This window comes from Zootoca vivipara, chromosome 3 (assembly GCF_963506605.1).
Source record: "Zootoca vivipara chromosome 3, rZooViv1.1, whole genome shotgun sequence".
NCBI lineage: Eukaryota > Metazoa > Chordata > Lepidosauria > Squamata > Lacertidae > Zootoca > Zootoca vivipara.
This window is the reverse complement of record NC_083278.1, coordinates 45823192-45842355: the sequence shown is the minus strand read 5'-3', so window position 1 is coordinate 45842355 and position 19164 is coordinate 45823192. Positions and strand designations below refer to the sequence as shown.

Genomic DNA, 19164 nt, shown 5'->3' with positions numbered 1-19164 from the left:
CTGAGCATTAAGCCCTCAAGTTCTCCTTTCATTTTCTTTATCTATTTTACCATTCTTTTCTCTCTTTTTTCCTTCTGATCCATATCTAATCAGGTTTACCAGCTCAATATTTTTTTTTCCTGCAAGGAAATATAATGAAATATCTTGGAACCTGAGAGCTGATCAGAACAGAAATGCAGGGCACCACTAAATACACACAGGAAACCTGGTGGGATTTGATAGACAATATATGATTGCTTAGGAGAAGCGGGATAAATATATCACTTCTGGTTATAAATGACAACAAATAAATTAGTATGAAAGGCATAAAACCTGGATGTGCTGCCAAAAATCAATGTAAGCATGCAACATCCATTTTTTAAAAAGTGGCATTACCCATGTAGATTCATAACTGCTTTATATGTAGGGAAATGTTAAGTTCTCTATCTACCATAGCCAGAATTATGAACATTTTAAAGAGAAAACCCAATAATTTACTAGCTGCATGGTCTACCCACCTTTCCTCAAAAGGGAAGGAAAATTTAACATGTCAAATTTATTTAGGGCTATGACCCAAATAATTCATTGTATTGGTTTTTATATTGTATTTTGTGTGCATCACTGTTTACAGCATCATCCTTAGTGAATGGGATGCAGTTTTGCATAAGCTTTCTTTCATCAATAAACATGATACACTGACTGGTTGTGAGCAGCATTGCAACTACCGGTATGTTGCAGAAAAGTTCCTACAAGGGCGATCTATCATATGAATAGATATGGATAGAAAATGTCCCCATGCATAAAGCTGAATGCTGAGGACAACTGTACAATATACGCAAGTCAACAATACCTGTGCTCCTATAAGACCCTGAAGCTATTAACACAAGCTTGTGTGGGGAAGCAACTCCCCCCCCCCCGCCCCCACATGATTAGGCTAATCAAGGTTATAAGCTCCCATCACCTGTCCAGGTGAGAAGAGGGAGAACCCTCTCACCCACTACACATGAGAGGACCTTTCACATGGCCATGATGTCCTGCATCACCATTATGACCTCCACTTTGGGACAGGTGCTAGAGCTGACTGGCTAAACATTTGGAAGAACAAACACTGTCCATGGAGATTAAAGGTTTAATGAAAATTGATTCCGTCCCTTTTCTTTTTTTTAAAAAAAAATCATTTAATGACAGAAGCGGCCAGACTGTTCATAAAAATATCTAACCTTAATTTTGATTTGGTATCTTTCCATGTGTCCAGATGTCAGAATTTTATACCTATTAACACCTGGCTAAGTGACATTTAACTAATTGGCACTAGCTAAATGCACACCCATTAGGCAGATTTTTATGCTAATATTGTTCCAAATAAGCAGCCATCGGTATCATTAAGCTAAATCAGTTTCCCAGGAGACGTGAAATTAAAACAACTTTCTTGATTTAGCATGTCCCAATTAAATTGGAAACATGCTCTAATAATAATTTATATTTACAGAGTGCATCCTAAACGGATGGATTTATTATGTATAGATAGTACCCCACAGGGCACTGTTCTTGCAGTAGATTCCACTTGCTGATGGACAGAAAAAGCATGCGCTTTGATACTGAAATTAGCAATTTCACTTATAAAATACATTATGAGATCCTGAATGGCCTCACATGTATAGAAAAGCATGCTTAGAAACACTGAGGTAAAGCCAACTAAACTTAACATTTTTTGAAGAGGTGAATTAAATCCACCTTTTTTAGAGGTGGCCAGATTAAAAAATATCTAGTTTCATACATGTTGTTTGAATTGCACAAACATGGTTATTGTTCACTCTTCATTTTTCTTTATATTCTTCCAATTGCTTTTAACTCTCCAGAAAACAGTTCTACTGAATATATAGAATTCACATTTTAATTCGAAAAGTTATTTCTGGTTGCAGCTCTATAGTTAGACAGCAGTTGGAAGCATGACAATTTCTCTGACTTCCTTATTAATAATGATGCAGCGGTTTAGATTTTCAAAGTATCATACCAGCATTGGCTAATTAATCTCTCAGACATGCTGTGAGGTAGATTGAATAAGTGTTTGTATACGACTGCAGTGGTTGGGGGAATCAGAGACATGACGAAAGTGTTTAAGCAATTTGTCCATGGCAAATTAGCTTGAAAATCCTAGTTGCAAACCATTTTCTTGAATTTCCATCAAGACTTAGGTCCCTAGCGGCAGCATTTTAGCTCTTTTCTGTCACAGTAATAGTGCTTCTTTGTTACAGCTGTAAGAAGAAAAATCCCCGTCCCACCCAAAAAATAATCCTAATCCGATAAGATCTTGGTAAACCCTTTGCACTGCTTTAAAAACAGGGCAAGCACCTTGTAGGAAATTTTTAAAGAGTACATTTCATCTAGAACAAATTCAATGTTATATAAAAAGCCACTGTGCGCAACAGGCTGGTGGCATTTGACTCTTCTCTACACGCCCTTGCCTAGTCTAAACAAAAAGTAACTTGGAATCACTTAAGTTTTGACACCTAAGGGTCATGGCTGAGTGGGTGGGCCTCTGATCTCTGCATGCAGAAGATCCGAGGTTCAATCCCCCAGCATCTCCAGGTGGGGCTGGGAAAGACCCCCAGAATGAAACCCTGGAGAGAGTCACTGCCAATCAACACAGACAGTACTGAGCTAAATGGAACAACAGTCTTAACTTGGTATAGGGTAGCTTCCTATGTACTTTCTAATATTATGAGGAAGAACCAAACCTTTCTGGAATGCAGACATCAGAGAGTGTCATGTTTCCTCATAAAAAGGTGAGTGAATTGTAAACAAAGCACTTCATCTGATGACAAAGTGCAACTGGACTCCCTCTGCCCCCATGAGATGAATAGACAGTTCACATGGAAGAAACAGCACTGTTCCACTACAATGCACCTCATATTAGCTCCCATCTTGTTCTATAATGAAGAGCCAGGAGTCCAGGAAGAGCTCACCTGATTGTGGCTCCCTGGACTCCTTTCCCTACAGCTAGTAGCAGCAGAATAATCCATAACTTGTGGCACAGCAAAGCCCACTGGCTGCTTCCACACTGGCAGCAATAGATTTGAAGACAAGCTCTCGATAGCCTAGAGGAACATCTAACAAAGCAACTTTGGAAATTCTCCCCTTACACCACTGCCACCCTACTTGCCCAGAAAGCACAAAACATTCATTACTGTGCAGCTGAATAGATGGACTCATATGATAGCTCCTAGGAACCAATTAAAGGGGTTAACTGAGCCATGAGACTTCATAAACGAATCCAATTCCTTTTTTCTTTATTTCCTACTACAGCTCAGAGATAAAGCCAAGGGAAAAATGCATAAGCTCTAGAATCTTATATAGTGACAAATGACTGTGTTAGCACCACCAATAATGGGTCTTTCTTTCAGACACAAGGAACTGCGCTGAGATTCCTATTGCCTTACAACACCAGGAGAAAAAGAGAACATGAAATGTATAAGCAATATAAGCCCACTGCATTAAACAAATGGGAATGCTCCCAGTGTTGACAATAACCCTTTATCTAGTAAGCAAAAGTTTCACTTCCTCCCCTGCTTTTCTTTTCTTTCTTTTTCACAAACGAAGAGACTTAAATGCTAAATTACAAAATCTTACCCTCTTTCAAAAACCCAATGCAGCAAAGTATATAGTAAGATTGAAAGAAGTCAAATCTAAAATAGAAGACTATGTCAATGTTTTGGCAGTGTGTGCCTGTGTGAGGATGCACCTATGTCCAGTTTCCAGTGCAACCCCCCTCAAGCATTTACACCTATCACCTGGGGGAATGTGTTATTTCCTCCAGATAGCACATTCAGTGTTGTTGCATTTATTGTGTGGAACGTAACTGCAAGAGTTTCATGGCCATCTATTAGATATTGACTGTGATTTAAATGAAGGATGGATGAAAACTCTTTTATTCCCTCATTGTCACTGCCACAATATTTATGTACCCCTTAAGGAAGAGTCCAACTTAAATTTTGAGAATGCCGCAAGGTGTGTGTGAAAGAAGGCAGCCCCCCCCCCCGGAAAATTGCTGGATCAGAGGCACCATTTTTAATTCCATCACTCAGTGTCATTCCTGTGGAGCCTTCTAGGAAAAATAAAGGCAGCCAATACTTCTGTGCCCACTTGCCAGTACTAAACCTAAGCCTTCCAATCTTAGTAGTTTTGTTTATTCGTAGTCATCTGGCCATCATGAAAGTTTAACAGTATGAAAGTAAACCCCCATTTCACATCAATAGAAGTTAACTCAGACCCAAATAAATAACAACAAAAACTTAAAAGCCAAATTTCCCTGGCAGGTTACATGAAGCCTCCTAAAAACAGATTCCCCCAACCCTCTTTTAAAATCTGGTGCTTCCACAATGGGCTGCATGATTCAGGCCAAACACTCTGATATATACATCATGTAATTTGTTCAGCTTCACTTCTCAGATATCACAGACTGAGAGATGTTCCCAAAATGAGGCATCCTGTTGAAGACAGCAAAATAAAGCACTGAGAAAGAAATGTGTAATAAAACCAACTACCAGTATACAGCTAAAGGTAAGGTTGGAATTCTAAAACATTTGTAGGTTCACATGAACTAAACTGTAGATTGTGCTCCTACCGTCATGAATCCATCCAGCAAACCTGAATCAGGCTTTGGAGGTGCTTGTAATCGTTCCATGGACCACTTTTCAATGATGGATGCCACTTGGGTGTTTTCTGTATTGAGAATCCTGAATCCAGTCATGTTAACCCCACTATACCGATATGGCTCCACATCAAGAGCAAAGAGGTCCTGAAGGAAGAGAAGAAAGGATGGACATTTGTAGTTGCTATCATGCATTCTGAATCTTTTCTATTCAAACAAGTATTTTATGCCCTCTCCAATGCAGTTTAGAATAATCACCAGTGCTTAAAAAGTCCATAATATTGTGCATTGAATTAATTGCTAACAACTTTACATGTACATGAAAATAAATGACTAATTTATACTGCTTCTGATTACCTACATCTGCGCTGAGAGCCCAAACAAACCTGAGTAGCCATTAACAATATGCAGAAAAGTCCAGCAAAGTCAGTGAGCTGCATACTTTGTTGTTTACTAACATTCCATAAACCTGAATTAGGCAAACGTTGGGGTTTCCTGCTTTAATAAGCCTATTTTCAGTGACAGGTAGGTAGCCGTGTTGGTCTGACGTAGTCGAAACAAAATAAAAAAAATTCCTTCCAGCAGCACCTTAAAGACCAACTAAGTTTTTTATTTTGGTATGAGCTTTCGTGTGCATGCACACTTCTTCAGCGGTTCATCAGATATCAGATATTATATTCAGGAAAATAATAGAAAGACCCAAGTTCAACACATTTTCTCCAGTGCTACAATCTACAAATTCACAAGCAGAACCATATCCCCCCCCTTTTTTGCAATGTTCTGCTTAATGACAAATACAGGAGACTACCACCAGCACAACAGTTTAGTTGAATCCAGCCCCAGGAGTTTTAAACACAACTCGTTTGTTCAGCATAGATATGGAAAACGGTAAACATATCAACAAAACAAAAAGAATACAGTGAAGGCACCTGCCTGATTTCAACAGGCAGGAATTTTCACTTGTATTAACTGGACAAAAATTTAGCCTTTGTATGGGAACTGTGAATTTTTACTTTGCTTGCCAAAGGCTGAAATCTTGTTATTGGTTTCTGAAGCAGTAGTGCTTTGGCAGGGATCAAACAAGAGGCACTTATTTATTCAGTAAATGGCAGGGAGAGACGGACCGACCGACCGACCAGTGCACACGCAGAGAGAGAGAGAGAGAGAGAGAGAGAGAGAGAGAGAGAGAGAGAGAGAGAGAGAGAGAGAGAAGGCACAGCAGTAGCCCCCCCCCCTTCCAGGACAGTGGCATATGATTAATTGTTCATTGTTAATGCAAGAACCCAAGCTAATCTCAGAGATAGTTAACATTCCAAATTCCAATTAGAGTTTATAGTATCATTTTTCACAATGTGACTAGGTCACGTAGATGCTTCTTCTGGGTCTATGCTACAATGCACAGTGACTTTCCAAAACACTGAGCTGCCCTTCCACCTTTGTTTTAAGACACTATTTAGTTGGGGAGGGGGAGAAGTAGTAAAATTATACAGTATTATCACACAGCTGAAAAGTGCCAAGACCTAATTTCCTATCTGGCAAGATATGGTCCAATCACACATTAATCTTCCAGTATACTACCACACTACCACATATACTTTGACTCAGTCCATCTTCCTGGCTATAGTGTTTTAGAAGGAGAGAGCAGAAATAAATGTGCAAAAGTGTCCTGCACTTCTCAATAACAATTTAAGAGATGGCATGACCAAGACATGAGAGGAGGTGGCAAATTTTCCCCACAGCATAGGGAAATAGGTTTGGCTAAGTGCAGAACTGCTTGAAATGATGTCCCCCAAGTCCTTCCCACCCCCTCGCTTTTTAAATTTTGGGTGGCTTCCAGACTACCTTGGACAATTGCATAAATAATTATGTAATTTAAACACATTCCTGTTTACTCAAAACTATAATAAATATGCACAACAGTTCAGAGAATTAATGAGCTATTACATTAGGCTCCAAATCAATCATGGGAAAGTACACTTCCAAACAGCACAGCTAAACAGCGTGACTAGAAAATTTATTGGACATGGCTTTCGCTGTGTCAGGTAAGAAGTAATTAATAAAGCAGAGGAGCCAAAAAGTGATAGAAGTTACATGGCTCCACTGAGCATAAAAATCTATCATCTCCTGGCATGTCCCAAATTATCCTCAGTTGTCAACTGCTGAAGTTTACATTCAGTTCTTCAGGGGGGGGGGACATCCACCCTCCCATCAGCCTGCTCCTGAGACCTAATTAGCAAATGGGAATACGTAATTAGTCCAGAAGTCTGATCATGAAGTGCAGAACTTTTATGGCATGTTAATTTTATTATTTATTCAGTTCATTTATGGATTGGCCTGGTCCCTTGCTCTTTATTCGAAGGAACTCAGAGAGAAAGACTTCCAGCCAGCCAGTTTACTAGGTTTAGCCTGCTTAGCTTCAGCCGTAGAACAGCCACCATCTGCCTTCTGGCCATTATTTTGGGCTTAACCACTGGATCACTCGGGATCTCCAGCAGGAACATCCAGAATAAATCTGTGCCAATGAAGTACTGTATGCAGCAGACGGCTGACATTTACAGCAGCAGCAGCAGCATCTGAAAGTGGCTCATTTTGAAATCCACTTTAATCTGCTGGGCTTCTCTCCCCCCCAACACTCTGCCTCTCCTTTCACAGACATATCAAAACCAACAAATGCTGCTTGACAGCATAAGGCTGCTAACTGGAATGAGGATGTGCACCCCTTTCTAGTCATCTCATTCTTTCCACACAGTACAAGCCACATTGGGTGCATGGGACTAGGAGCTGCCTTGTGCCCAGTCAGGCCATTGGTATCTCTTCCTCAGGACTGTCTACACTGACTGGCAGCGACTCTCCAAGGTTTCAGATGGAGTTCCTCCCAGCCCTACCTGGAGATGCCAAGGAATGAAGTTTCCACATGGAAAGCAGATGCTCTACCACTGAGCAATGGCCCTTCCCCACACAGGAAGGAATGCTCCATCGGACACTCTGGACGCAGGCAGAATTTAAGGCTTCAAATGTGAAAACCTTTTGAATGGATCTAGAAACTATCGCAAAACTTTCAGGATTGCTGTTCTGTTTCCTATAATGTACACCTATTAAAAGCCTAACAGCTGCAGTTTTTCTGGTTGTTTGTGAGCTCCAAGTCCTGCCTGTAAGTTGGTGAGTTCCTCTAAGGGTGTGGGGAAGAAGCTAGAATGCAAGAAAGCTAGAATGCGGATTTTGGCACGATCTCATTATGACTTAGGGAGGCAAATGGATAGAGATTTTCCTCCCTGCTCCTGTCTATCCTTTCAGGTGGCTAGCACAGACATCCCCAAACTTCGGCCCTCCAGATGTTTTGGACTACAATTCCCATCTTCCCCGACCACTGGTCCTGTTAGCTAGGGATCATGGGAGTTGTAGGCCAAAACATCTGGAGGGCCACAGTTTGGGGATGCCTGGGCTAGCAGGTTTTAAAAGGGGACTAAAGCTATTCCTATTCAGATAGAACTCCCCTCCCCCCCATCTAATTACAAGAGCCAAAATACAACAAGTTGTCTAAAAACCAGAAACATTCCCAGGTGTTGACAGGATCAAACAAGTCTCCTCCAAAAAGAAGGGAGAAGAGATCCGCTCATTCTGAACTGCGTGCTGTGTGTTTCTCCAGAACAAATAACTATCTTCAAAACTGTAAAATCAGTCCTGCCCCCCACCCCCTTTGCAAGGAGTGTCAGTTTTCCAGAATAATACTTACGAACATTAATTAAACCAGCCCCCAGAGCTTCCACTGCAACTTATCAAAATCAAGTGGAGAAACACTCAGTACTTCTTTCTCTTCTATTCCTGAGAGACCACTTTCACTTTGTCAAGCAATATAATTAAGAAACTAAAGGCCTTTGTCTGAGGCCGCCAGCAGATTCCTATAAGCTACTTACCAATGTGGTAAAGATGTAATGATAGTATTCTGTCATCATTCCCATTGCTAAACCCTAAAGGGAAAGAAAAAACAATCCAACATCACACATTATTATTATTTTAAAGTTACATAACATTGCTTTTAATATTTCTAAGGTTACACATAGCATTGCTTTTAATCACACCTATATGAATAATGAAAGGCTCTCTGAAGAATACCATTGGGATGAAACTATAGGGCTGGAATCATATTAAAATTAGGTCAAGCAAATCATTCCTTAGCAGTTGGAGCAGATTACTTGCTATTAAAGGAATTTATGAACCAAATCTGCTGATAGAAAGATTATTAGTGAACTGTTTAGGGCTGCAAATGTGAAAGAAGCTTACAGTTTTACATATTAATGGGAACTTTCAGTTGCCAACCAAAAATCTGACTCGGGAATGGTTCCATTAATTGTATTTATTATACATCTTCACCAGAAAGGATACGTAATGAGGAAAAGGTAGAGTTACTCCAAGTGAACAATATTACTCAATTAAAAGGGGTTGAAGGCTGGCACCAAACACAGAACACTCCAACACTCTACCCTGCAAGCAGCACTTAAGCTTCAAGCCCTGCAGGCACATTTTTTAGCATTAATGGCTCATATAAAGCACCAGGGCTACTTTCCAACTCCCCAGAGTTATTTCCAAATATTTCTAAGGAGCACATCAGCTTCAGCTGTGCAGTCTAGATTTTCCATAATCATTTCTTGGATTAATAAGTGAGACTGAGTCTAACGTTGCCGTGGTCAGAACTAACTTCCTTCGTCCACCAAGATGGTGTCATGTAGACAAATGGATGGAAATAGGAAGAGCTATTGTGAATATATGAGCTGAAATTGTAGCTAAACAGAGCTGTAAAGAAGTACAAAAAACAGCACTGATGAGTTTTGAATGACAAGAATCAGGAAGGTGCCTTGCTTCATCCATGTGACTGAGTCACACCTTCTCTTTACCGTGTCTCCCCTCCATTGGGGGGGGGGGGAGAGACAGAGAAGAATCCTGAAAGATCACCCAACAGGGCAGCTCCTCAGAGGAATTAAGGCTGTCAATAGTCTGTTCTGATGACCAAGAGACAATCAAGCAGAAGCGCAAATAACAGCCTATTTCAGGCCTTGTTTATCAAATGAGAACACTAATACAACAGGGCAGCACTTTTAGCCCTGCTGTCAAAGTCCTGTGGTTCTTACTTCATTAGTTTAGGTTGAACGCCTTCAAAACTACCTGAGGCTCCCTGCTGCAGCCTAAACATGTGAGAGTCTGGGGAAACTGGTGTGACCTCAGAGGCTGCGGCTAAAAGCATATCCCTGAAGCCTCACTGTACCCATATTCTTTGTTTGGTAAGTAATCATAGGATTGTAGAGTTGGAAGGGACCCTGAGGATCATCTAGCCCAAATCCCTGCAATTCAGGAAAATACAGGGTTCAAACTGCAATCTTGGTGTTATCAGCAACACATTCTATGGCTAATAACTTTAATCTTCTGATATGGATTTTTAAGAATTAAGAGGAAGGGTTGAAAATCAGCATCTAGGACTGCTACACAGTGATGGGAATGTATGCCACATATAGATTATGGGTAGGGCAGTCTGTACCCAAATCCCAGAGTGAGCTCCATTCTCCATTGCAAACATGCAAGATATCCTACATTGGCTCCCAGTACGTTTCCGAGCACAATTCAAAGTGTTGGTACTGACCTTTAAAGCCCTAAACAGCCTCAGTCCTGTATACCTAAAGGAGCGTCTCCACCCCATCGTTCTACCTGGACACTGAGATCCAGCGCCAAGGGCCTTCTGGCGGTTCCCTCACTGCGAGAAGCAAAGCTACAGGGAACCAGGCAGAGGGCCTTCTCGGTAGTGGCACCCACCCTGTGGAACACCCTCCCATCAAGGTCAGAGAGATAAACAACTACCTGACATTTAGAAAATACCTAAAGGCAGCCCTGTTTAGGGAAGTTTTTAATCTGTGATATTTTAATGTGGCGGGGGGGACCCGGCCAGATGGGCGGGGTATAAATAATAATAATAATAATAATAATAATAATTATTATTATTATTATTATTCTCAAGTGCATCAGACTGGCTCTTAAGCTACAGCAGAAGGAAAGGGTAATGTTCTCACCTACCCACATTGGAAGCCTTGGGTATGTGGGCTAGAGGTCAAACATATTAGCCCCTGGCTCACAAGCGTCTTAAGATTTCAAGGGAGAAGGAGGGGTCAGAAAAGGCTGCTAATTTGCTTGCTTTGAGATTCCAGAGCAGAGTTGCAGCAGAAACTTTACATCTTTCTCCCCACATCAAAGACCTTGGAGCATGAGAAGGGGCAACACAGAACAGGCATTTATGCTATACCACTTCATGCTTCAAGGAAATCAGCGAAGAAACCAGTGTTTGTTCTTCTCTTTTTCTACAGCAGAGGCTTTGGGGAATGCAAGGTTTGGTTCTAGACAACACCACTGAGTCTTAAAGGCAACTTGCATAAGATGTGTGAAAATAAATAGGAGTATTAAAATGCAACTGCCTTCATCCGGTCCTTTGCCAGCTGAATGCACTGCAATGCTCTTCATTGCAAAATATATGTAGCATGAATTCAGAATATGAAACTCTCATCATGCTGTTACACACATAATCAACTACAAATATGGGTGGCAAGGTGGGGGGGGCACTTCGCATATCAGTGCCAAAGCCTAATTTATAAAAAGACACGGACACTTGTGTTATTAAATGAACTAGAGTGTTTCGAGTATCAAGAGGGAAAGAAAAGAAATATTTAACAAAATAATTCATATGCAAAAAGTGCACTCCTACGAAAAAAAAATCCATGGCTGCATATATTCAAGTCAATGTTCTTTATCTGCTCAAGGAAGTAGCCTGAGAATTGGTTTTGTATATTTGGAGCATTAGGCAGAACAAATCCTCGCCATTAATAAGCAAGATGGGAAAGAGATAATTCAGCAAAGAAAATCTTTTTACTGTGTAAAGGAGATGGGAGTGATAAAGCCAGGTTTCCACTTTGCTCTAATACTTATATAGTACAGGGCTGTTTTTGCTGACAGAGAAACTAATAAAAGCCACAGTTGCTGCTGCTCACCTACAACCTATTGGTCCATTATAAATAATGCAACTTGGCTGATGGACTAACTTATTGTTCAGGTTGCTGGGTTCTTAGCTAGCACAAAACTAGTAAACATTTTGGACTCAAGTGTTTTAAAGCGAATGAATATTCAAACAACATCAGCAATTTTTCTTGCACTTTTAGGCTGCAATCCAACAAAAGTAAGGTTTTGATCTTAACTTTTTGATCTGTGAACAGAGGCAGAACTGCTGAGATGATCCCTTCCGTGAGCACAGTTCTCCTCCCATGAACAGACTAAAAAGTTAAGATCTCACCTGTATTTATGAACATAAGTGAGACCACAGGACAGAGGAGACAAAGTAAGTTTTCATTAGTTTCCATCTCCACTGCTCAGGTGGTTGAACAATGGCAGTCTCCAAACAAAAGCTTCAAGGAAAGGAAAGGTGTACATATTTGCAAGGTGCACCCACCTCTTTGCAAGACATGAACTTCTGCGCTAGAGCAGACTATTAAGTCCAATAAACGAAATATCATAATAAAACCAAGGTAATGCACATTTTGTGAGTTTGTGAATAACTATTTTGTAGAAAACACCAAGACTTAGGTTGACACGTGACTCAGACCCAGCCCAAATAAATCTGTCCTGTTAATTTGAATGAAGGGCTTAAGGTTTACATTGCTCTTCTCCAGCAGCGTCACTCACTTCAAGCCCATGTGGAAATAGTTCTGTCTTCTAGTGCGCAAGTCAGTATGGGACCCAGTTCACCAATGACATGGTGTGGAGTAGACCATAATACTTTCTCAGTGCTTTTAGGTTCTGACCCCCTAGAAATGTTCTCCTCTTCACTTGGAACTCTCTGTGGTGCCAACATTTTCAAGTACTGCTTTTGTTAGGATGTGACTGGGGAGAGGTTCTTGGTAAACACTGATCACATCCAAACTGATGAAACTGTGGAGTGCAAGCAATCTGACCACACCAATTCAGATATATTGAGGCTTTGCTTAACAACAGTCAGAAGAAGAAGAGGTGAAAATAAGTCAGGAAGTTTTATTCTAGGGTAGCAGCCTACAAAACTAAAGTAAGCAATCCATGTGATTAGAATACTTCTGGTAGCATATAGAGGCACCCTTCCTGCATATTATGGTTTGGAATTCAAGAGCCATTTGAGGAATGAATATTTTCCTTTTCCCCCTGGTTTGCTTTTGGCATGGGTTTAGTGCAGGGACAGGAAACCATATACCGAGGGCCTTCTCGGTAGTGGCACCCACCCTGTGGAATGCCCTCCCACTAGAGGTCAAAGAGAACAATTACCAGACCTTTAGAAGGCAGCTCAAGGCAGCCCTGTTTAGGGAAGCTTTTAATGTTTGATGGATTTCTGTATTTTAGAATTTCTGTTTTTTTGGAAGCCGCCCAGAGTGGCTGGGGGAACCCGGCCAGATGGGCGGGGTATAAATAATAAATTATTATTATTATTATTATTATTATTATTATTATTATTATTATTCCCTATTTGTTTCTTTGCTTTCCTACTTTTATATCACACCTTTATATCACGGTCTCCTATCCAGGCATAGATTCAGACTTCAACAAAGTGGTGGCTTCATGTGCCATCAGACTACACCCTGGAATGATTGAGAACTACATTCCCTCTGGGGCAACCTGCCCCATAAACTAATCAATAGGTGAGGCCAAAGACACATAGGGCACCAAACCAAAGGTGGCACAGGCTACCCTCTTTTCTGCCACCTCTTTTTCTTGCCAGCTGTCTTTCGGATTCTCTCACCACCCACACACACTATCACTCCCTCTCAACTGCTCCCCACCCAGCAGGCTGCTGGAGGAACAATGGATTGCTCTTTCCAGAGGTCTGAACTAATCACTGGCAGAAGGCACTAGGGGCCACAGGCGGACCATTCCAAATTCAATGTTGCATGTGCAGTGACAATAACTCTGGTTACTGTTAATTGGGTTCCATCATCATAACCAGGTTTCCCAAACCTTCGCTTCAGTACCGTCTCTGCCTTATCTTAGTGATGCATGTAGGAAAGGGGTGTATTTACCTGTTTCAAAATGCCTGCTGCCATTTCATGACTGCAGTCAAAGATGACATGGAATTCCTTGCCTCTTTTCATCTCCTTGAGCAAGGGTTTTGCATCCTTTGTGTCAGCTGGTAACTGGCGGATTTTTAGTCGCAGGTTGTACCGTGATGGAGCCTTAATAAGCTCTTGCAATCGAATGAGACCTTTTCAGCAGAAAAAGAGACAAAGGAGACCCAAGGTTAAGTTGTTGAAGCGAAAATATGATATTGCAAGAGCAGCTGAATTCCCCCCCCCTTTTAAATAGCTTTTACACATTCAAATTTTCCTCCTTTTCCTAGCATGTGAATATGGAAATTCATGTTTAAAAATAAAATCCCAACTCCAAGCAGCTTCTCTGCCTCCTTCTTTCCTAATATTGATAGACAGTAAGCAGCCTGAGTTCGGATTACCTTCACAGATATGGACAAATCTTCCTTATCTGGGAGTTAGGGTATTTTCTACTGAAGAATATGTAGCAATCCTCTAATTCACTTATACCAGTGTGCTACACTAATAGTTTGTAATCACACTATTTACTCCATGAGACTAATCTGTCTGGTTTTACATGCAGCTTTGGTTTTGTAGACCAGCATGGACATTCACACAAAAAATCTGCACCAGTGTTCTAAATCAGCCATGGGGGTGGCCTCATTCACTACAGTCATTCATTCATTAAGTTCTGCATGGAAGGGACTTCAGCCAACCCTGTCTCATAACATATTAAGAGGTCTTATCATGTAGATTGACTCTTTTGGGTGGAAAGCTTCTATGCCAACATCTCTCAAGAAGGTGAGGCATTTGCATGGGAAATCAAAATGGTAAGCCTCTTTACATAGATTGCAGTAGTCAGAAGGACCCCTTGCCATAGGAAGAGAGAGAGTGTGTGTGTGTGTGTGTGTGTGTGTGTGGTGATGATGATGATGATGATGATCCATAACAGCAGAAGAATGATTAATCAGGTCTTAGCAAAAAAAGAGAGAGCATATGATGCATTGTAACAATGCTATAGTATAAGATGAGGCCATGCAAAAACAAACACCATATTGCTTAAATCAAAGTATTGTATTCAAAGTATTTGCTTTTGCCTATGGTTCATGTGCATAGTGAAAAAACATAATATATATTATAAAATAAGTTTGAATTTCTTAAATTTGAAATGTCACTGTTTCTATGCCTATAGGTCAAAGTATAACTCTACTGTGGATTGATATTCTGTACAGATAATACTCTGTACCATGGGTAGGCAAACTAAGGCCCGGGGGCCAGATCCAGCCCAATCGCCTTCTAAATCTGGCCCACGGACAGTCTGGGAATCAGCATGTTTTAACATGAGTAGAATGTGTCCTTTTATTTAAAATGCATCTCTGGGTTATTTGTGGGTCTGGCCCCCCACAAGGTCTGAGGGACAGTGGACCCTGCTGAAAAAGTTTGCTGACCCCTGCTCTGTACAGATGTCTCTATTTTTGAAAATGATGAAAATCATACTAGATGAAAAAGGTTTTAGTTTTTTAAAAAGAAATATATATTCACCACAACACTCTTAACAGATTTTAGCACCCATTTGCTTTTACTATTTAAAAAATAAATAAACTTGATTGTCCAGGGCACTGAAAACTATTTTGGGCTCACACCTTTTTTTAAAATAAAAAAGCAGGGAAAAGGGTTTTCACACTAAGTTGGAATACTCCACATATTATTATTTTTACCTCACAGGTTTTTAGAGCAAAATGCTAGCGAGAGAAAATCAGGAACGTTATGTGAAATAATTCAGCCCTTGTTATCTGAAAGCACTTTAGCAAGTTTACAATGCAATGGATTTGAAGTGGTCTCAGTCCAGTTCCTAGTATAAGTGCTTTCACACTTCAGTGAGCCTAGAGCTAACAATTAGACTTAACCAGATATACTTTTTTAAAAGAAAGAAAGAAAGAAAATAAATCAAGAGAACTCTCAAGCTATAGCTTAATGCAACCCATGTAGTCATTGTCATGACCACTGGCGATATACAATAAAATCTACTGACTACTGAAATCCATGTAGGCCAGTGCTGGGGCACTTTTCTACTTGAACAAAGATGAACTGATCGAGGTGGTTCAGGAAAGTGAGCACAGACCCTCCAAGTGTCCCTATTTTCCAGGGACAGTCCTGGATTTACAGATGCCATCCCAGTTTCTGATTTGATCCTGGAATGTCCCACTTTTCCTTAGGACACCCTATTTTCATTGGAGAAATGTTGGTGGATATGGAGTTATCTGATCCGCGAGCCATCCGAAGGCAGCCCTCTATAGGGAAGTTTTTAATGTTAATGTTTTCTTATGTTTTTTTATATGTTGGAATCTGCCCAGCGTGGCTGGGGCAGCCCAGTCAGATGGGTGGGGTACAAATATCACCATCACGATCATCATCATCATCATCAAATATTTTCATCAGAGGAATGTTGGAGGGTACATTCTTCAATTTGAACCTCCCATTCCTACCAAGGGTTTCACATAACTTTTCACAAACATTCACAATCCTAAGCATAGTGGAAGTAATAGAACAAATCAGAAGATATATTGTGTGTAAAATAGGAGGAACTTACAGATACTGCAGAAGTAGCAGGGAGCATTTGTTGTTATCTGGCCTTCCAATAAATCCTAGACATGCTCTTTCCGCACAATCTCTGGGGTTCTAACTGGCACTGCCTGAGGCTTCTTCTACCCCTATTGTTCCCATTTGCTCAAGGCCCATATTACTCAGAGCACATGGTATTGTTATCTGTAGAATCCCCTGCCTACTGACATATTAAACTCACTCAATCCCAAGAGTCCCTTCAATCAACAGCATTCTGCACTCCCAAACAGCTGGGAGTTATGCTGTCTTGTATTGCTGCCATAATTCTACAGGTAATAGATTCAATTATTTTACCACAATATATTTTTCTAACCGCAGACCTAAAAACAATGTATAATTCATCCACAGTAACAGGTTAGGGGAATGAGAGACTGTGAAATGGGGAGGGAAGGAGCTGGAAGTGTTACAACATATGCAAGAGCTTTTTGTTAGAAATATAACATCAATTTAGATGATTGCTTGACTACAAAGACTTTAAAAACCCTGGGGTAGAAATCCCCTCGAAAATTAGAGTAGCACTTTTAACAAGACTGAAGTAAGAGGTTGTAAAATACCATTTTAAATTCCAGAGGGAAAATAAATGGCTGCATATTTGATAGGGAGAATTACTCTAAGAAAAATAAAATGTACCCTTGTACGATGAATTGCCGCTCCAAAATCATTTTTTAAAAGCAGGTTAGAAAGAACAGCTGCATAGAGCAGGGGTCTGTTCCCTGGCATTGTTTCACCATATGTATGTGTCTCTTTTTGACCCTTTAAATAAGCTGTTCCTCCTCTTTAGGAGTAACTGGGCTTTCAGCTCTACAGCTCAATGGTTAGAAAAATGTGTGAATGGTAGCTCTTTTCAGAAGCTGCCATCAATTTGACTTTAAGGAGAAATAGGAGGCGAGGTTTGCAAGCACTCCAGCTGGCAGCTTCTTCTAAAGAGATCAATCACATCACCTCCTCTTCATGCTCTACTTCCGCCAGCCCTGGGAAACAAGCATCCCAAATTTGCTCCAAATACCCAGGTCTCCTGTTCAGCAACCTTACATGCCACAGCCATGCCACCTGGCCAGCCTGTCAAGCTATTTATCATTCTCATTAATGCTGTACAAGAATATTTCACACACAACAACGGGCTGCGAACAAAGTTGCATTTTTCTGCTCATCTAAAAGCCATTTCTGCACCAGTTAAGTAGAAGTGTTACATCAAAGACAGACAACCAGTGGTTGTAGGACTCCAAATCCCATCAGCCCCAACCAACATGGAGAAGCATAGGTCCCTCATCCTTGATATATGTGCCCCCCCTGTGATTACTGGATTGTTTTATATATTGGGGGTAAGGCATAGTTTTTGCAGTTGAATCTCATAAAACTGGTCCATAACTAAATGTACACACATGCCTTTACAGCAGAGGAAACTTTGACCAACTGTAAAATAGTTAGACTTCCGAAATTGATGGAACATTTTTGGATAGTACAAGAATCAGCAACAGCTGGACATGTTATTGTCACTCAATAAAGCCAAACCAGATGCAGTGGGAAAGTCACACTGTGTCTGCCCCATTCACAGAAAAAGCAGAACTTCAGGATCCACCATTTCATAGAATCATAGAGTTGGAAAAGACCACAAGGACCATCCAGTCCAACCCCCTGCCAAGCAGGAAACACCATCAAAGCATTCTTGACATATGCCTGTCAAGCCTCTGCTTAAAGACCTCCAAAGAAGGAGACTCCCCCACACTCCTTGGCAGCAAATTCCACTGCTGAACAGCTCTTACTGTCAGGAAGTTCTTCCTAATGTTTAGGTGGAATCTTCTTTCTTGTAGTTTGAATCCATTGCTTCGTGTCCGCTTCTCTGGAGCAGCAGAAAACAACCTTTCTCCCTCCTCTGTATGACATCCTTTTATATATTTGAACATGGCTATCGTATCACCCCTTAACCTTCTCTTCTCCAGGCTAAACATACCCAGCTCCCTAAGCCGTTCCTCATAAGGCATCGTTTCCAGGCCTTTGACCATTTTGGTTGCCCCCTTCTGGACACGTTCCAGCTTGTCAGTATCCTTCACTGTGGTGCCCAGAACTGGACACAGTACTCCAGGTGAGGTCTGACCAGAGCAGAATACAGTGGTACTACAGTGGTATTTACTTCAGGGGTGGGAAATCTTTTGGCTCCCCAGGCCAGATCCTTATCAGCATTAGTCTCATGAGATTGCCTACCGGTCAGTCAAGTGACATCACAATGACTTCGAGACATGGCTAAAATGAAGGGTTTCCCTCTTCATTTTAGCAGGGGATTCTGACACAAACCCCTTCCTGAATCAGTGTATCTTACTAGTATATTTAGTTACATTAGTACACTAGTCCAGGGGTTCCCAACAAAATTTTCTCGAGGACCCCTCATCGAGCCGCTATTGTGACAAGGACCCCCATTAATTCCTAATCCTAAAATTAAAAAGTGAGAGCCAAATTAAGAGTCTTTTTATATTTTATATTTATACGTTTTTTACAGTTGCTTGAACATCAAACGCATTTTCTTCCTCTTCATCTGTAGGCCTTTGTCGTTTTAACGAACCACTTTTTAACCAACGGTCCATTTTTAACTACGCGAACTGTAGCTTCCGCGAAAAACAACACTTTGTTTACAAACACTACTGTTTTGCAAAGAGGCAGCGCGCGCCAGGGAGGAGGGAGGGGAATGGAGAAGACAGGGTACCTGCGCAGTAGCGCACAAATGAAGCCGACGCGCGCAAAGCATCTTGGGGAGGTGAGCGTTAGTAGAATGCGCACGCTGCCTCTTTGCAAAACAGTAGTGTTTGTAAAGCGCCACCTAACGGCATACAGCAGAACTAC

At 41.0% G+C, this 19164-nt stretch overlaps 1 protein-coding gene across 1 annotated transcript in view; it reads right to left on the bottom strand.

Moving 5' to 3' along the window:
- LOC118082226 (glutamate receptor ionotropic, kainate 2) overlaps nt 1-19164 on the bottom strand; it is a 282953-nt gene that overhangs the window by 87717 nt on the left and 176072 nt on the right. Inside the window, exons 4-6 of the mRNA XM_035109323.2 lie at nt 13702-13883; nt 8545-8598; nt 4604-4777 (exon numbers count right to left, since the gene is read on the bottom strand). Coding sequence (XP_034965214.2) covers nt 4604-4777; nt 8545-8598; nt 13702-13883 — 410 coding nt within the window. The remainder of the gene's footprint in view (nt 1-4603; nt 4778-8544; nt 8599-13701; nt 13884-19164) is intronic.